A 16,269-nucleotide genomic window follows, 5' to 3' on the forward strand; every position below is an offset into this window, starting at 1 on the left:
TACTATATGTCCTCGGATGTTTTGTTTCTACTCTGCTTTAATATTCTCTTCTCTTCTCTTCTCTTCTTCCTTTTTATCGTTCTGACTGAAGGTTCATCTGCTGATATTAAGTATGAATATCGATGCGATGGAAGTAGTTTGTACTTACCATTTGATTATACGCCCCCTATTTTTCTATGGACAGCCGTACTTCACTCCGAGCCATGGGGGATCCAGGAAGCTCTGATGGATAACGGGGAGTTGAGCAGCTTCCGATATTGCAGTTTTATACTGTTACCAGTATTGCTGTGACGTCCATTCAAGGCGAGATCTGGAAAATGACAGATGTCTGGCTTCCGTTCAGATCATGAATCACGAATGAGACAGAAGCAGAATCTAAGCTCTTTCATGGGTAAATGTATCTTTGTTGTCCACCAATTCAGTCAAAGGAACCACGCCTCAAAGTTTCCTATGGCTCAATTCGTTTGGCAGATTTGAGAGAAGGAGATGATGGAACTTTTTCTATCTCATATGGGGATAACAGACTATACGATGTCATCACACTGACAATGGGGATTGAGAATATTACACTACACTGTATATTTAAAGACTGTATTCTATCAGAAAACCCTTGTGGAAATAGGTATTTCTATTAGCTATGTGCAATATACCCAAAATCCAATAAGTCTGTGTTGTTGTTTTTTTTTTTGTATGTGCTTCTTCAGATTGTGCTCAAAAGATCACGAGGTATTATGGGGCTATGTACAACTGTGATATTCCAGGAAAGGCTGAATTCCTGGAGTTAACTCCCCTTCGCAGTCCGGACCAGCCACAGGTCCTGTGGAATCGCACTGACCCTCAGACCAATAAAGGAGGAAGAGGACGGGTGAATCGTAATACCTGGCTGATACACGACCTCACTCAAGCAGACAACGGCTACTACAGCTTCAGGAAAAAGGGCAACACTTTGGTGTCCGGGATACAGCTCGTTGTACAAGGTGAGGGTAGGAGCTTGATAGAAGCCGCAAGTGAGTTTATATGCTGTGTATCTGATCAAATGTTCTTATACAGTCTTCTCTTTATCACACGCAGAGTACGATAAACACTTGGTTACAAAGGTGAACCAGCAGCTCCTCATCAAATATCCTGCAGATGTTGCCTCTACCTCGTGGACTCTGACTTTTAAACCTGAGTGGGAAATGGAGCACATCGCATTGATGGACACAGAAGCTAGCAGGATCTTCATAATGGCAGAGGGAGGATTTGGTCTGTGCATAATGGCATAGAAATTGATCCTGTGGAGAGCACAGATTCCGGCACCTTTGACTTCAGAGATCCGCAAGGCAACCTGGTCTTGACTGTGAAGGTGAAGGTATTGCAAGGCGGGGAATAGCGTTTTTTTTCTCAACAGAGGAAAAATGTGTGAAAAAACGGTTACTGATGTTTCATCATCTCCATGCTCCTACAGAATCTGGCCCTACATTTTTGTACGTTGCTGCTATTGTCGGGATTTACCTTTGTGGTGATTGTTTCCTGTTGCTGCGTGAGAAAGTGCTGTTTTAAAAAGAGCTCTTCCAAAAGGAGCAGGTCTGCTCCTCAGACGCCAACAGCAACTGCTGTGTCTTACCCTGTAAGTACTTCCTCACATGGGCATGTAGACCGACTGTTTACAATATGTGTTGCTATTTTTTATTTCATTATCTTCATTCCAATTGCAGGATACAAATCAACCTGCACGCCCAAGTCACTCTGCTGCACCACCTACTTCAGCCTCAACACTGAATCCCCTTGTGTCTGCAGGACCCACAACTACCTCCCTTGGGCCATCAGTAGGTGTTATACATCACCAACAAGATCAACAGCTGAAAGCTGCCACCGTGTCTTAAAAAATTATTCCCATGCCCATATGTTTTTGAATAAGTTTTTGCTTGCTCCTGTTCACACTGGCCCCAAAGAGATCAGTTGCTAATGTGCTTACAATACTGTATAAGTGATATGGGACAAGATCCACACTCCCCCGTTCCTTTCAAAAATACATTCAGTTCAAATGAGGCTTCAGCAGTCTGGGTTAATCAGATCAGGTGGATATCTCGAAATGTTCAGGTTTCAGTGAAAGCCATGACAGAGAGATAGTAATACAAGGAGGAGATTCCATGCCAAAAAAAAAGCTATAATGCTGGAAGATACCCATTTCATTTGTCTCACGCAAAAGGTCTTTAGCTTCAGCTAAACTTTTGAATGTACTTCGGTACATAACTAGGGTTTTCGATTGTGTCCCCCATCACAAATTAAGAGGGGTGACTGTTTTCATTGTTCATAAGGGCACCTGACCATAATTTTTAAACAGACTTGAAAAATGTCCATCTCTGCATCAATTTGCATCAAAATCACACAGATTCTGAGTCAACACTCCAATCTGAACCCAAAGATACGATACACATATTTGTAGGTTCATTATGACCTACACTTTCTGAGGATATCATTATCTCCATCATTATGTCCACTGCGAATAAATTACCATAAGTCCGGTTAGAAATAATAGAAAAAATACAGTCTTTGCCTGAGGTACACACACAAACAAACATAGAATTCCCTTTAAATGCGTGAAATGTAGGGGGCATCCAAGTCCACTGACATAAATCCAATTAACTTAAAAAAGAAAATGAGAGTCCTCATTTAAAGATTTTCCCCCTTTAAATTCAGATCATATCCCTCTTTGAACTTGTGGACTCTTTTTCGTTTACAAGACATGTACCTTCATTTTTTTTTTTCACTGCTCTCTCCAGGTTGCAGTCCTAGGAGGTCAGGGAGACACTCCAGCTCCCTCAGTCGGCTCCAATTGGCTCTCCTCGGACCCAGAGCCAAAGTTTGATCTGAAAGGACAGACCTTTCCCCTCAGCTCAGACTCAACTTTCTGTGACGTTTATAACTCACATAAACTCAACTTTCATTAGGGAACACACTGAAAATTCAAGTGGTGCAGGTTTGAATTCAGCAGTGTGCTTTGTGAGTAGCTGGTACACAGCCATTTCAGTCATCGATTGGATTGTGTGATATGCGCACAGTAAAAAAAAAACCAAACAAACAAACAAAAATTCTTGCAAGCCTGCACAACTGTGATAGGTGTACAGTTTAAGGACCATACAGGCAGTGAGAAAACACGGTAAGAGACAATAAGCCTCACTCAGTGTAGTTCTTTAATTACAGCTGTGTTTCAAGAAAGAACTGTCATAATCAGGTTATCTGTATAATGTGGAATATACATGTATTTGCTATGAATAGAGGTTATATTTAGAATGTGTAATATACACGTTGACTTTGCCTTTGTTCCGCTGCTAAAGATATGAAAGGCAGGTGAGATGATGTTACAGTGAGGGCCTAAAGTGAGTCTATGTAGCAGATTTCAGAGACTGGAGACTCAAACTGAGTGCAACACTCACGGATGTCAAAATGAAAAACTTAACAATTTAAGCCACAATTACCAGCTTTATATATTTTATATCTTTGTTTTTTATGTGGTTGTTTCAAACATTTATCAAGTGCCTTCAGCTGCACAAAGTGTCAGTGTGGCTTTTATCATTACATTTTGAGAAGTAATGCGGGATATTTTTCATATCTATTTTAGACTTTGTAAAAATTAAAGTCCTACAGCTGGAAACTGTTGGACTGAATCTTTTCACATATCTGTAGCTCTTGTGTAAGATGGACCTTTTTTTTTCCAAAAGCTCCTCTTGTGCCTCGGCCATCAGGTCATGAGATAAATTTAAAAATGTGATATTTGTGATAGAAGTGTTTGTCTGCATTACATGCAAAGACTGTGACTATACTGTGAGTTTCACGTTTTGGAAACGACGTTTTCTCCTGATTTTTGAAAGCTTAGTCGATTGCCTCATTGGACTGTTAAAAATCTGCAGTAGAGTGGAAAACAACATTGGACCAATAATTTATTAAGGTCTGAGCTTAATAGGTATTAATCTGTCCAGTGGTATCCAGCATTCAGTACCTGCATATTAGCTGTCGGTTCTATTCCTGGCTCTCCCCGTCCACTTTTCATCTAGGAACGAGACTCTGAACCCAAATTGCAAATGGACGTGCACGGGGGGGAAAAAAATGGAAGTTGCTTCAGGCAACATACCGAGTAAATGTGGTGTCAATTTAAATCATAACGACAGTCTCTGCATCGTGAAAACTGATGCAGCATAGATGTGACTTGAGTCATGGATTAATTTTGAGATGGGGCCTCTCAACGGCAGCCATTTCCGACGGTGTTTAAACGCACCAAAGGTCCCACCGTGGAAACGCCCAGTGAGGGGGGGGGCGGACGACGCTCCCTATACACCGGCCACACCGCCAATAGTAACAGGACAGAGTAGGGTACGTACATCGTGCCTCTCCTGTCTCAATACTGTGCGCACATGGAGGCGTTTGCCTGGCAGGAATGTGTCAGAAGTGAAGTGTCGATGAGCTGTAAATATCTTAACGGGTCGGAACTTTAACTGGGGTTGTGCATTTTAAAGCCCGGCAGGCGGCGATAGTGCTTGCTGTGGCCGAGCGCCCCTGTTTGCATGGGTAAGTGTCAAAATGATGAACCCTCCTTGAGCGAGACTGCTCGTTAAGACTTTATCGCCCGTTTCACTGAGCACAAAGACTCACCTATAACATTGTGTCTGTGGTGGAGATTAATGCGGCGCCGATTGGGAAGTGGCGCACGCTGGAAGTGAAAGCAACATTACTTTCTATTTTTACATTATTTACTTTTCTTGAAAAAAAAAAAAAATAACGTGCATGTTGAATCTAAATATTTAATCTAAATGTTAAATATACATTTAAATGTTAAAACTAAGTTTTAAATTTTAAACATTGAATCTAAATGCTGTTAAATCTAAATGTTTATTGCTGTCTCTAAAAAACGGTACAGACAACAGAGCTAAATTGCCAAAGGGCTCGCAGAGGTAACGCTTTTTCTCCCGGGAAGACGGCGCTCATTGTAGCGGCCAGTCATTTCAGATGCCGGGCTGCGAGCTGCTTAGATGATGAACTGACCACATCTTGTTTATTGATATTATTTATTATAAATCTAAACGGTAACATTTCTGCCAGAAAAAAATTTATTAAAAGTTAGTTTGTGAAATAATAAATAACATTAAATGAAATAATGACAGTCCTAGGACCAAGATTTTAACAGCTTTGAGGCTGGAGTGGACCTGAGGAAGACCGTGGATAGTGCTGCATAGCTTCACCGAGCTTTTATTTTGGTACTTCCGCTAGCCCACAGTGGGAATTTGCATATTAGCTGAATATTTAGTGTCACCAACATTTAGATTTATAATTTATCATTTATATTTTTATTTAATATTTAAATTTAACACTGACACTACAACCAGATTTTTTTTTTTACAAGAACAGTAAATATGACACTGTTCACAAATAATGCTGTAAATCTGCTAAAAAGTCATTTTAAAGCATTCACACACTTTTTTTTAATGTTGTTTCGAGCTAAATGTGATGAAAAATTGCTGTTAATTTCAGCATGCGCCACAATAGAGATTAACCAAATACAATTGGCTACAATTTAGAGGTATTTATAGGCCCGACTTGAGCACTTGAAGAGAATATTTTACTTCACTATATTTATTAAACAGCTATGGTTAGTAGTTACTTTAATTTAATATACAAAAGATATGATCAAATTATTAAATATAGCGCATATTATTGATCAAAGGAACTGCACACCTACCCTAGTATTTTGAATTACATGACTGAGTCATTCAAAGCTACAATGCTTGGATTTATGTAAGGTCACTATAAATTAGTGACTTGCCCTGCAACAAAACTAACAGGAGGGCCCCTGAAGTCTTCAAAAGTTCTTATGTTTAATTATGCTTTAAGTCTTATTATATTTATTATTATATAATTTGTGCACACAAGTTATAAGAACAATTTATGGGGCCTTGGCTCTCCATAGTATAACACTCTGGTAGAGGGGTCGTTTTACATAATGAGCACTTTTACTTTTAATACTTTGAGTACATTTAGCTAAAAATAATTATGAACTTTTATTCATGCAGAATTTTGCACAATGACTTTTACTTGTTACAAAGTATTTTTGCATTGTGGTATTGCTGCTTTTACTCAAGTAAAAGATCTGAATCCTTCTTAGATAACTGTATACTGACATGATAAGCATCTGCAGTAGGGTAAATGTATAGTTAGTACGTATAATATGATGTTAGCATACTGTGATATATATATGTGCATCCATTTTGATGTTATTCCAGATTTAAATTAACTGACATTTGAATGAATTTTAGTCAAACATATGGAAATCAAATCATGCTGAAATATACAGTAGATGCATGTTCAAACAATTTAGAAAAATCAAAAGGGCTCAAAAGGTGTCTGGTAATGTTAACATACCTTCATAAGGTTTGTACTCAGTGGTTTTTAACCGTTGGGCTTCCTCTCTAGGCCTCTCGTATAAAAGTTATGATGAAGAGGAGACCACAAGACCATGTGACTATCACCCTTTTTTTTGGTCATTTGGTTTTAAACATTGAAGTGTAATATATTAATTATAGGTCAAAACACAAGAGCACAACAACTTTTCTTTGGTCTCTAAAGTATTTACACTCAACACCGTATGAACTGAGAGACTGTCAGCTGAGAATTTTTTTTTGTGTTAGTGTACTTTGAAGCAACAGTGGAGGAACAGAAGGCGGCTCCTCCAGTGTGTGCAAACCAATGCACACAAGATGAAAGGAGTGTATGTAGCCATATTTTTGAGAAAACCCTACTGGTTTAAAGATGTGAGCAAATGAAAACTTATCATTATTGGAATCTATTGCATTTTCAGACAGTCTTATCTGGAAGACATTCATAGTGTTGGACTTGAAAAAGGGGTGCTAGAGAGTGAAGTACGATGCCTGGCTCATCTCTCACCTCTGCACAGCTGGCCAATCACGATGTCGACATCGTCGGTAGGTTCAGAAAGTTACAGAAAGGTGCGGGCCACCCTACAAGCAGATCAGGAGTATAAAGCCTGCTTAAAGCTGACTAATTAATGTATTGTATCTTGTTCTTTGAATCACTGCCAAAACGGAAATGTAAAACTGTCAAGTTGTGGTTTTATGGGGGAGTTATGTGCAAGACTAGGGGCTTATGATTTGAATTTGGACCTTTGGACAAAGCCAGGTCACAGATTTACAGCTTTTGTGCCAAACTAAGCTAGCAAGAAAGCAAATAAGTGCATCTCCCAAAATGTCATTTATTCAAATAAATCGATTCCTTTAAGCTGATCACAGCTGCCACACTGTGTGAAAGAGAAAAATAGAAACTTACACCAAGAACTAAGACTGCATGGGATGAGTGTTTTGTACTGATAGGATTTTCGGTGGAGAAGCTTTTTAATATCGTCTGTCCTATGCGTCCTCTCTTCCAGCAAGCAAAAGGTACTTTGTGCTTAATCCTGGTCAACAATTCAGCTTAACTTTTAATCTGGAACAAACTCCTGCAACGTTAACTTCTTTCCAGAGAGTGACCATAAACTGAGAAAGCCTAAGACCAAGATAGTTCGTGAAGGCTGCAGGAGGGTTTGGATGAATCTGACTGTGTAGGGTTTGATCTGCTGAAGCCATGCGGGATTTCAAATGAGGTACTGCAAATGTCATGCAGCGGACGCTTTGAGGTCAGAGATCGGAATGACAACAAGGCCTTGGTGGTGTTACTGGATATGGAGTGTGAGTAACCTGTGTGTTTTATAATAAGTGTCAGTTATTGATTTATCACTCTCAAAAACGTCTCATTTTCAGCTTCTTTTGTTTGTTTCAAGCTTTGGGTTTAACCAAAGAAGATGTGCAGTTTTCCAACTTTTCCATCTTATATGCATACTGTACCTCTTCTACAGTCTCGTAATAGCTCTGTAACTAATGATCATTTCCATTATCATTTTATATATATATATATTTTTTTTTTAATAATCTTGCAGTCTATAAGTGTCATAAAATTGGGAAAAATTGCCATTACAAGCCTGACATCAGCAAATATTTGACATGCTTGCAATTAATCAATAATCAAAATTGTTGGCGAAAACTCTTCTGCCAGTGGAATAATTGATTAAGACACTTATTGTTTCAGCTCTACCTTATGATCCCTCGTATTTCGTTATTGCCATCGGTGCTTTCCTCGCTGCACTTTTCTGCTGTTGTTGCGTGAGGTGCTGCTGCTGTGGGAACAGCTCCTCCGAAAAGGACGGCTATGAGACCGCTGCTGTTGAGCCTGCTGTGCGTTTCCATGAGGTGAGCTCATTAAAGCTACTTTACACTTTGTGTGTGTGTGTGTGTGTGTGTGTGTGTGTGCAAGAGTCCTGCTGTTGAGATCATGTATTCCCATTGTGTTTCTTTTCAAGCCAAATTGCAGTATGACCATGAGCCTGTTGTCCCGAGGCCAGAGCAACTCAGTCAGCCCCGTGGGACACACTACCCTGCTCAGCTGCCTTATGCTCCGACTTGCCCACTGGTTAGTGTGTGTTGGACCTCATTGAGAGGAGTTCCCCTCGCTTGTTGTCTCAACACTGGAGCTCTGTCTATTTTCACCCCTCCTCACCACTAATATGTTATATGTCTCTTCGCTCTGCAGATACACAATCCCCCTACTGTGAATGTGCCACCTGTTTATTCTGAGCGATGACCTAGAAACTATATTAGTCTGAGCATACACACACACACACACACACACACACACACACACACACACCAAAGGTGGATTTCTTATATTGTAATCACTATAAACAAATGAAACGGTGGTTGAGATGACCAGTAGCTCTTCAGTGTGTTGGTTGTGCCAGTGTTATTGGCAAGAGATTTGCAACATTAAAAAAATAAAAGCAACAAAACAAACTCCTAGGAAAATACACTGATCATTCATTATCATTCATGCAGTCCTGTACTCCGACACTCAGTGACAGATCTGTCTTTTTTCTCTCCAGGTTTCAGCTGACGGTCCAGCCTTCCCTGTCTGTTCTGACCCTGAGGTGCGGTTTGAGCTGGACGGGATGGCCGTACCCTCGGCTTCCCCACTCACTTCAGACTGAACTTACTGTGATGTTTATACCTCAGACAAACTCAACTCCCTCTGAAATTCTTGATTTTTGAAAGGCACACTCAAATTTGTAAACCCAATCACTAGTGTGACATTAAAAGAATAGTTTGACATTTTGGGCTTTAACTGGTTGCTGAGGGAAACTACAGGTATTCCTTTCCAGAAACAGAGATCACTTTAACTCTGAGTCAGTTACCGCGATAACTTACTCTGTTAATCTAACCTGCTCGCTGGCAGGTTTTCTTCAACAAAGATTCTCTTTTTTCCCCTGCCGAGCCTAAACAAGCTTCATTTCTTCATTCAAACGATTGAAATCAAAGTGCATATTGGAGCACCTTAATTTGCAGAAGTTTACACCTGGAGAAGACGATCATTAGTTTGTTACCCAAGACCCATCTTTACTAACGTTACCTCTTTTATGATCCATCAGTCATCACTGTAAGGACAGAGACAGTGATCTCTGTCCTTACATTCAAATATTACACATCGTGGACTCATCATCAATTCAGAATAAAATCTATACACTGTCTGTCTATATAACACTGTGATTCTGTGGACATTAAAGACGACGGCCAGGTTGTCAATTAGTTCCCTGCACTGAAACATTTACGAAGCATTAATCACTGTAAATTAAAAAAAAATCTGTGTGAAGCTTTAGACGCATGAGAGAATGATCAATGAATAATCACTTCTCAAGGTGTGAATGGCCGCACTGATCAAAAACTCCTATTATAGTCACGAAATTGTAGATTATGTGATATTTCTGAGAGAGGATGATAGTAGTGCAGCTGAAAAACTGGGCTAAATGTAGTTTAAAAATGAGTCTTTGAATATAAGCTGCATATAGTCTTAACTTGTTTTAATGGCATTTCAGTTGCTCTGTTTAAATTTACTACATGTTGAAACATAATCATCAAATGATGTTGAGCGAGATTCTTAGTAAAATAAACATCTAAAAATTGACATATCAGTTTTAACCTCAATGCTTTTTCAGCTGCAAATCAATTCCCCAAATCAAGACTTTTACGGGGTCAGACTAAAGGTTCCAATCATAGGTCTATGGATTAAATTTATGTCTTATCTGTTTGAGCTATATTTTCAGTTTCTGCTGCCAGCAGCACTTTGTCCCCATCAGGTTACAGATGGATAAATAAAGCTCCTCCACATCTCTTTGCTCCACTCACATCAGCATTGTGACTTGAGTCCAGTGCTTTAAGAGTCTAATTCAGCATAAATCTGTTAGTACATTTGTGACTTTTTTACACACAGACACACATACACAAGCAATATTCGTGGCTATAGATGCAATATGCTTCTTTTTTGGATGTCTCTTTGCTCTCGCATGTACACTGAACACAACAGTAGGCCTGTATTTAGAGTTACATGTCAGTTTTTTTCGCTTTGAACTGTTCATTTTGAACGTTTTGGACTGCGTGTTTTTTTGAGAACTTGATATAAACGGTTGTAAAACATTTCTAAAACAAGTGAGCATCCTGTGTTTGTATGTTAGTGTATTTTGACATTGTGTCAGGTGCATTAGACCTAATAACACCCCACTATCTGGTTTGTATTTGTATTTTGTTCCACTGTCTTCATGTCTTCACAGACAACACATTTTGTAATTCTGTGACAACCCTTCACCACCACTACGAGCACCGCCCGCCAAATATGTCGCCACACAGCTGGAAGCTCATCCAAGCATATAAATTCCTTACACCATACCAACTTGTTGACTGAGCCTTTTGTGTGCTGTAAAGGAAACCTACAGAGCCACAAATCTGGTTGTTGAATGAGACAGTAACAAATTCTCTGTAGACACATTTGTTACTCTTAGTGATCCTATGAATCCCCCAAAGTTTACCACCTCAAGAAACATGCATTCACACTTTAACAATGACAAAAAAACGGAAAGCCTGCTTTTCATAACATCACTCAATAACAGCAAATGCTTAAAATTAATGTTGCAGATTTGGGAAAAATGCTTTACCAACTCTAAGTAATCCAGAGGAATTAAAATCTGATCACTGAAATAGTTGTTCATCTCTGACCAGATTCTATTATAGGTGAAGTTTTGATCTAAGGTTAGATAATATTACAGTCGCACTGAGATCTCTTTATTATCTGTCTGAAACACATACTATAGCTGTGGAGATCATAGCTAGACAAGCTGCAATGTGTGCAACTTTGAAATAAAAATGGACTTTTAATTTCACTTTTATCCACTTAGTTTTGAGCTGCAGACCAGCAAATTTAACTCATAGTTGACTTGTAAGCAAACAGTTGCTTATTTATGCATTCGACAGACCTGAGGCAAAATCAGCATTTATTTGGGGTTGTGTTCCTGGGCACCCAGTGAATGTGGGTCCAGTATTCACTCTCCTTTAAGCTCTATTTATGAACTCCACGAACTCCTGGGGGAAATATCCTATTTTTCTGCTAAATGTTCCACTTTGTTTTCACCAGCTAGTCATTAACTTTGTCTTCCCTTTTGCTTTTTAGGGCTTTTTCAATGAAAACAGGTGGCTGCGAACAAAAACTATGCTATGAGAGCGGTGCGAACCAAAACAATGTAGCTGTGCCCCGGAAAACCAAAACAATGAGCTGAAAGACGCTATAAGAGCAGAGAGGAAGTGCAGAGTCAGGTAATAATTCTCCGTGGTTTCGTCAGTACAAGCTACACCTTTCACATTACACACTCATTTGATCAATTGTTATTAAAAAAAAAACATTAATCATAGCCGCTTTAAATTCAAAGGCTTCACTCACATACATCTTCTCATATTAGGCATTTAATTTTGACAATAAGATTTTATCAAATAATAATTTTATAAACACATTTAGGTGTAGCATCACGTTACCGCTGCTGTCTCTGTGATGATGCAGAGAGGTGGTGACACAGTGAGACGTCACAGCTAGTTTCACTGTGGATTAATTTCTAGCCTACTTGGCACGCAACCACAACAAAGAGGAGGGGGGAAGCGAGTTTTGCTGCTGCAGGCAGGAAAGACAATTTTGGCACTGAGGTCGGGCTTTTCCACTCGGCTGCCGTGGCAGTGGGGGTGAACATTGTTGACGTGAACCCAAGGATAAAAAAAAAGCTTCCAGCTGACTGAGCAGCAGGAAAGCACCCAGGCGCAGGGAAACTGAGGAGTCTGCCAAGGGGCCACAGGTCAGCCTGGGCCGAAAATACCATGTTAGTCGTGGTGAGTTGAAAATGAGACATCAAAAAGGAGATTAGCTGCTTGATCCTGGATTTTTCCAGTGTCTCGATAAAGTAATCTGACTAGGCCAGCCTTGGAATCGGTTGATCACTTTGATCCGGACTAAATTATCTCAAAAACTGTTGGATGGATTGCCAAAACATTTGAAATACAGATAAATAATCCCCAGCGGATGAATCCTAATGACCCCTTGACTATTCCTCTAATGTCTCCAGCAGGCCAAACATTTCTTGTGAAATGTTTGAAACTAAGATGGTGAACATGGTAAACATTATACCTGCCAAACATCAGCATGTCCATTTGGCATTTTTCTGAAGGAAAACAAAAGGAGCATTCCTGATTTAAAATCCCAGAGATTACTTTATTTGCCATAATAGTTTGCCACACATATAGAAACCATCAAAATTACTATTTTCTTAATCGACATTACCATCACCTTTGTCCATCTTTACTCCTCTCAACCCACTCCCATCGCTATTCCCCTTTCCTCTTCTCTGCTGCCTTCAGCCGGGCCTCCAGGCAGCTCAGCCGGTGTTCCACTGCACACGACTTTTCAGAGGCAGATGTGAGCAGAGTCACCAGGACGCAAACCAGCACCAGGATGGCCAGTCGAACCGCCGTGGTCTCTGCGTCGGCGGTCTTGTCGGTCACCATCAGTCCGAAGAGCCAAAGCGCCAAGACGGTTTTCACCACCCAGAACACCCGCCTCACCACCGCGATCAGCACACGGAGCACGATGGTCAGCGCCCAGTAGCCAATGAGAGCCACCAGACCCCACTGGGCGACGGCGGTCACACCCTCCGGAGTGAATCGGGGCAACGTCAGCGCAACTGTGGGGAGACGAAAGCCAGTTTACGCATATTTTCATTTGGAATAAGGACTGAAAGCACCTGTCTTTTAAACGGGGGGGCAACAGGAGTCAACACTCGCAATTAAGGAGGAGTGGCAGACAGACTGCCCCGAGGGAGAGGCACGACTGCATATTTTTCACTTGCACCTAAAGGGTTCATTGCCACGGATCCTCTCTTGCTCCGGTACCCACCGTCGAATCCCGTGACCCTGAGGATCTCTGCGACGTACACGGCAATGACGTTCAGGCCGCTGGCAGCTCCTTCGGCCAGGAACCGGATCACCATCTCGAAAAACTGTGGCAGTGTGTGGGAAGAGTGGAGACATGTTGTACTTTGTTATTATACAAGGTAACAATGAAGGGAGGCAGCATTCCGATCCCATTACTGATCATGCAGCGGAGAGGTACAGATTTGTTTAAACGGCCAACAAAGGCTCCAATGCCACAGTGCTACAGTGTGAGTTATTATGCTCGCCTATAAAAACGGCGCGACTCATATTTACAGTGGCTGTTGGTACAAGTTCAATCAGTAAATCAAAAAGGGAAACTCTTATGGACTGTCAGTGCTGCTGAGCTGCACGTTATGACAGAAGAAGTGCCGTACTGTTGACTTGGACAAACAGCTGTGCATGCGAGTGACAGCTGGAGGCCCCCCCCCCCTAATTCCTGTACAGCCTCTATCCCCCCCCCCAAAAAAAAAATCACACAACAAACACACACACTCAGATACACAGTATAGCCTCATCAAGCAAGGTCAAGGGTAGCCCAGTAACAAGGACGCGTATCTTATCTGCACCTGTTGCGGTACACACTGGCACAAACATGAGGACCGTCCAGTAGAGGCCAGAGCATGAGTCAAGCATCTGTCACTGCACATCGGTGTGTGTATATCACTTAAAATCATTTAAGGCTCGGCTTGGTTCCACGGGGCTCGATTTCCAAATGATCATTCAATGCCTTTGACATTGAATTCGTGCCAAAGGCAGGTTTGTGAAGACACAGACGTTTTCAAAGCTGTGGTGCAGCCTATAAATGGCAGTAAAAGAGCATACATCTCACTGTAAATTTCAGCTCGTTTTTAACAGTTGAAAATGCAACATTTTTCCATGGACACAATCAAACAGAGCCAAATTCAGATGGAGTAAGGCGCTATGTTTCATACTGTGGACTCATAAAAATACCATTTCTCATCCAAGGATTATGTCCACACCATACATCTTGCATTCAAAGATACCAACTGAGTCATGGTGAACTAATTCAGCGTACTTATCAGCTTGCCAGCACAGAATCTTATCATTACAAGCTCACAAGTATGGTGGCCTTGCATGCAAATATCTCCATATATAAACACACGTATGGCCAATTATTCACTAAAGCCATGCTCTTACTCACTGCACCAACTATGTCACCCACTTGAGCTAAAAAGAGCCACATGAGAGGACTCTGTTTAAGGGCCCATGTCAGATTAGGCTAGATTGAGACACCCAGGGGGTTTCTTACCATGGCCACTGTATAGGCGCTCTCCTGACCAAGCAAAGACTCAAGAAACAACACTGCACTCTGGGGAAAAGGGAGCCAATGCGGCGTTAGAAGCAGGGAGACGGAAAAGAGTGTGTGTGTGTGTGTGTGTGTGTTCATGAGTGAGGGGGATGTATGGATAGAAGAAGACATGAAGTGAGGGCAGAGAAGATGAGGGGATCAGGAGCGAGATTAACAAGTTGAGGGGCATGGGCAGAGGAATGTGTGTGAAGGGTGGAGACATGGATGGAAGTTGAAGAGGTAAAATTAGTGATCAGATATAGTTAAACATTGATCAAAAATAGTGACAGAGCAAACAGTGAAGTTAGACCATAGTATATTAACAATTAAAGAAAAGAAGTGAGTGAAAAGCCACTTCCTGGTGCAGGGAGGAAAAGAATATAAGTCTGTAGTGCACTTCCTCTCTGTACCTCAGCAGCTGACCGCAGCACACCGGTTCCCACCACGGACTCCGCGTACTGCTGGATCTCCTGGCAGGCTCCCCTAAGCAGAGTGCGGAGGGTGACCGCCGGTGGGCTCTCCCCGGTCGGCTTGGCCTGCTGGGCTTCAGCTCCAGCCGAGCCCACCGCCGAGCCCAGCGCCAAGACACAGATGGTGAGGAAAAACCGAGTCGTGGCACATCCACCGCGCCCAGAGCAAGACGCACAAAAAGTCATTGCGGGAGATTTGAAAACAATAGAGAGGGGGGGAAATGTGCTTAAATGTATGTGCTCAGGTTAAGGCTGCAGTCCAGAACAGGCTGAGCAGCCTGTGTTCAGTGACTCAGGCAGGATGGTAAATCAAAGACTTAAAAATGGCTTCTGGTGGGAGCGATCTCAGGTTGCTGAGCGTTTTTAAATCAACATGCTGCAGTTCACAATAGGAAGAAAGATATAAGAGGAACCGCGAAATCTTCTATAATAACAACAACACACCAACTGATTCAAATTCAGTGTGTCCAATTTGCTAATCAGACCAAATGTGTCGGTCAGGCCCGATGACCCAAGATGATCAGAGCATTTAATTATAAACTTTGGCAGCGCTGCAAATATTAAACCTAGGACCGCGCAGCTTCGTCAAGGACACTCCAGCAGTTTACAGTGGCTATATTTGGTAAGAATCCCTTAAAGGCTCAGAACGCGCGGTGGGCGAAATATCCGATGATTTGTCTACACGCAGCGGAAAGTTATTAATAAAAAGGATACCTTGCGGAAATGTCTCAAAGTGTTGCTCTTGCAGCTTTACGCGTAAAAGAAAACGGTAAAAACGCGGTGAAGTTGAGCTGGACCACGAGTCTCCTAAAGCCTCTTATTTCTGCTCTGAGCTCCACACCGGGCAAGTTTGGTGTTCCTTTGTCTTAGAGCTTGCATCAATAGCACTGCTGCGATGGATTATGTTGCACAACCTTAAAAAAAAAAAAAAAAAAGAAAGAAAGAAAAAAAAAACCTCTCCCTTGTCGCCGTTCCCGTATGGCACTCCTTTCTTTCTAGCGTCCCTAATGACTGTTTCCAGTGTGCGAAAACATAGAGGAGGAGGAGGAAGAGGAGGAGGAGGGGTGGAGGAGGAGGAAGGCGATGTGCTCGGGGACAAACACAGATTTGCACG

At 41.5% G+C, this 16,269-nt stretch overlaps 1 protein-coding gene and 2 long non-coding RNA genes across 4 annotated transcripts; 2 read left to right on the top strand and 1 right to left on the bottom strand.

Annotated features, from left to right (window-relative positions):
• The first annotated feature begins 1,236 nt into the window (after positions 1-1,236).
• On the top strand, positions 1,237-3,679 carry LOC120785512. Of its 2 annotated transcripts, XR_005706616.1 has the most exons (4): positions 1,237-1,345; positions 1,448-1,609; positions 1,698-1,808; positions 2,766-3,679. It is a non-coding gene; the product is annotated as an uncharacterized LOC120785512 (long non-coding RNA). The 2 variants fall into 2 exon arrangements; XR_005706615.1 differs by having other exon boundaries at positions 1,237-1,609.
• A 4,448-nt stretch (positions 3,680-8,127) lies between these two features.
• Positions 8,128-9,892, top strand: LOC120785581. The gene is made up of 3 exons (XR_005706621.1): positions 8,128-8,273; positions 8,384-8,493; positions 8,963-9,892. It is a non-coding gene; the product is annotated as an uncharacterized LOC120785581 (long non-coding RNA).
• A 2,741-nt stretch (positions 9,893-12,633) lies between these two features.
• LOC120784987 (transmembrane protein 109-like) lies at positions 12,634-16,195 on the bottom strand. The gene is made up of 3 exons (XM_040119190.1): positions 15,096-16,195; positions 13,339-13,441; positions 12,634-13,126 (listed from the first exon to the last, which is right to left on the bottom strand). The coding sequence occupies exons 1-3, from the start codon at positions 15,339-15,341 to the stop codon at positions 12,771-12,773; spliced, it is 705 nt and encodes a 234-aa protein (XP_039975124.1). The 5' UTR covers positions 15,342-16,195; the 3' UTR covers positions 12,634-12,770.
• Between the last annotated feature and the right edge of the window lie 74 nt (positions 16,196-16,269).

This window comes from Xiphias gladius, chromosome 23 (genome assembly GCF_016859285.1).
Source record: "Xiphias gladius isolate SHS-SW01 ecotype Sanya breed wild chromosome 23, ASM1685928v1, whole genome shotgun sequence".
In the NCBI taxonomy this organism is placed as follows: Eukaryota; Metazoa; Chordata; class Actinopteri; order Istiophoriformes; family Xiphiidae; genus Xiphias; species Xiphias gladius.

What these genes read in the sequence shown, in the direction of transcription:
- LOC120784987 (XM_040119190.1), bottom strand. Translation starts at nt 15,341, where the DNA reads ATGACTTTTTGTGCGTCTTGCTCTGGGCGCGGTGGATGTGCCACGACT. An exon ending in TGCTGCGGTCAGCTGCTGAG is followed by an intron (nt 13,442 to 15,095) that starts GTACAGAGAGGA and finishes ACACTGCCACAG; the next exon opens with TTTTTCGAGATGGTGATCCG. An exon ending in CAGGGTCACGGGATTCGACG is followed by an intron (nt 13,127 to 13,338) that starts GTGGGTACCGGA and finishes GTCTCCCCACAG; the next exon opens with TTGCGCTGACGTTGCCCCGA.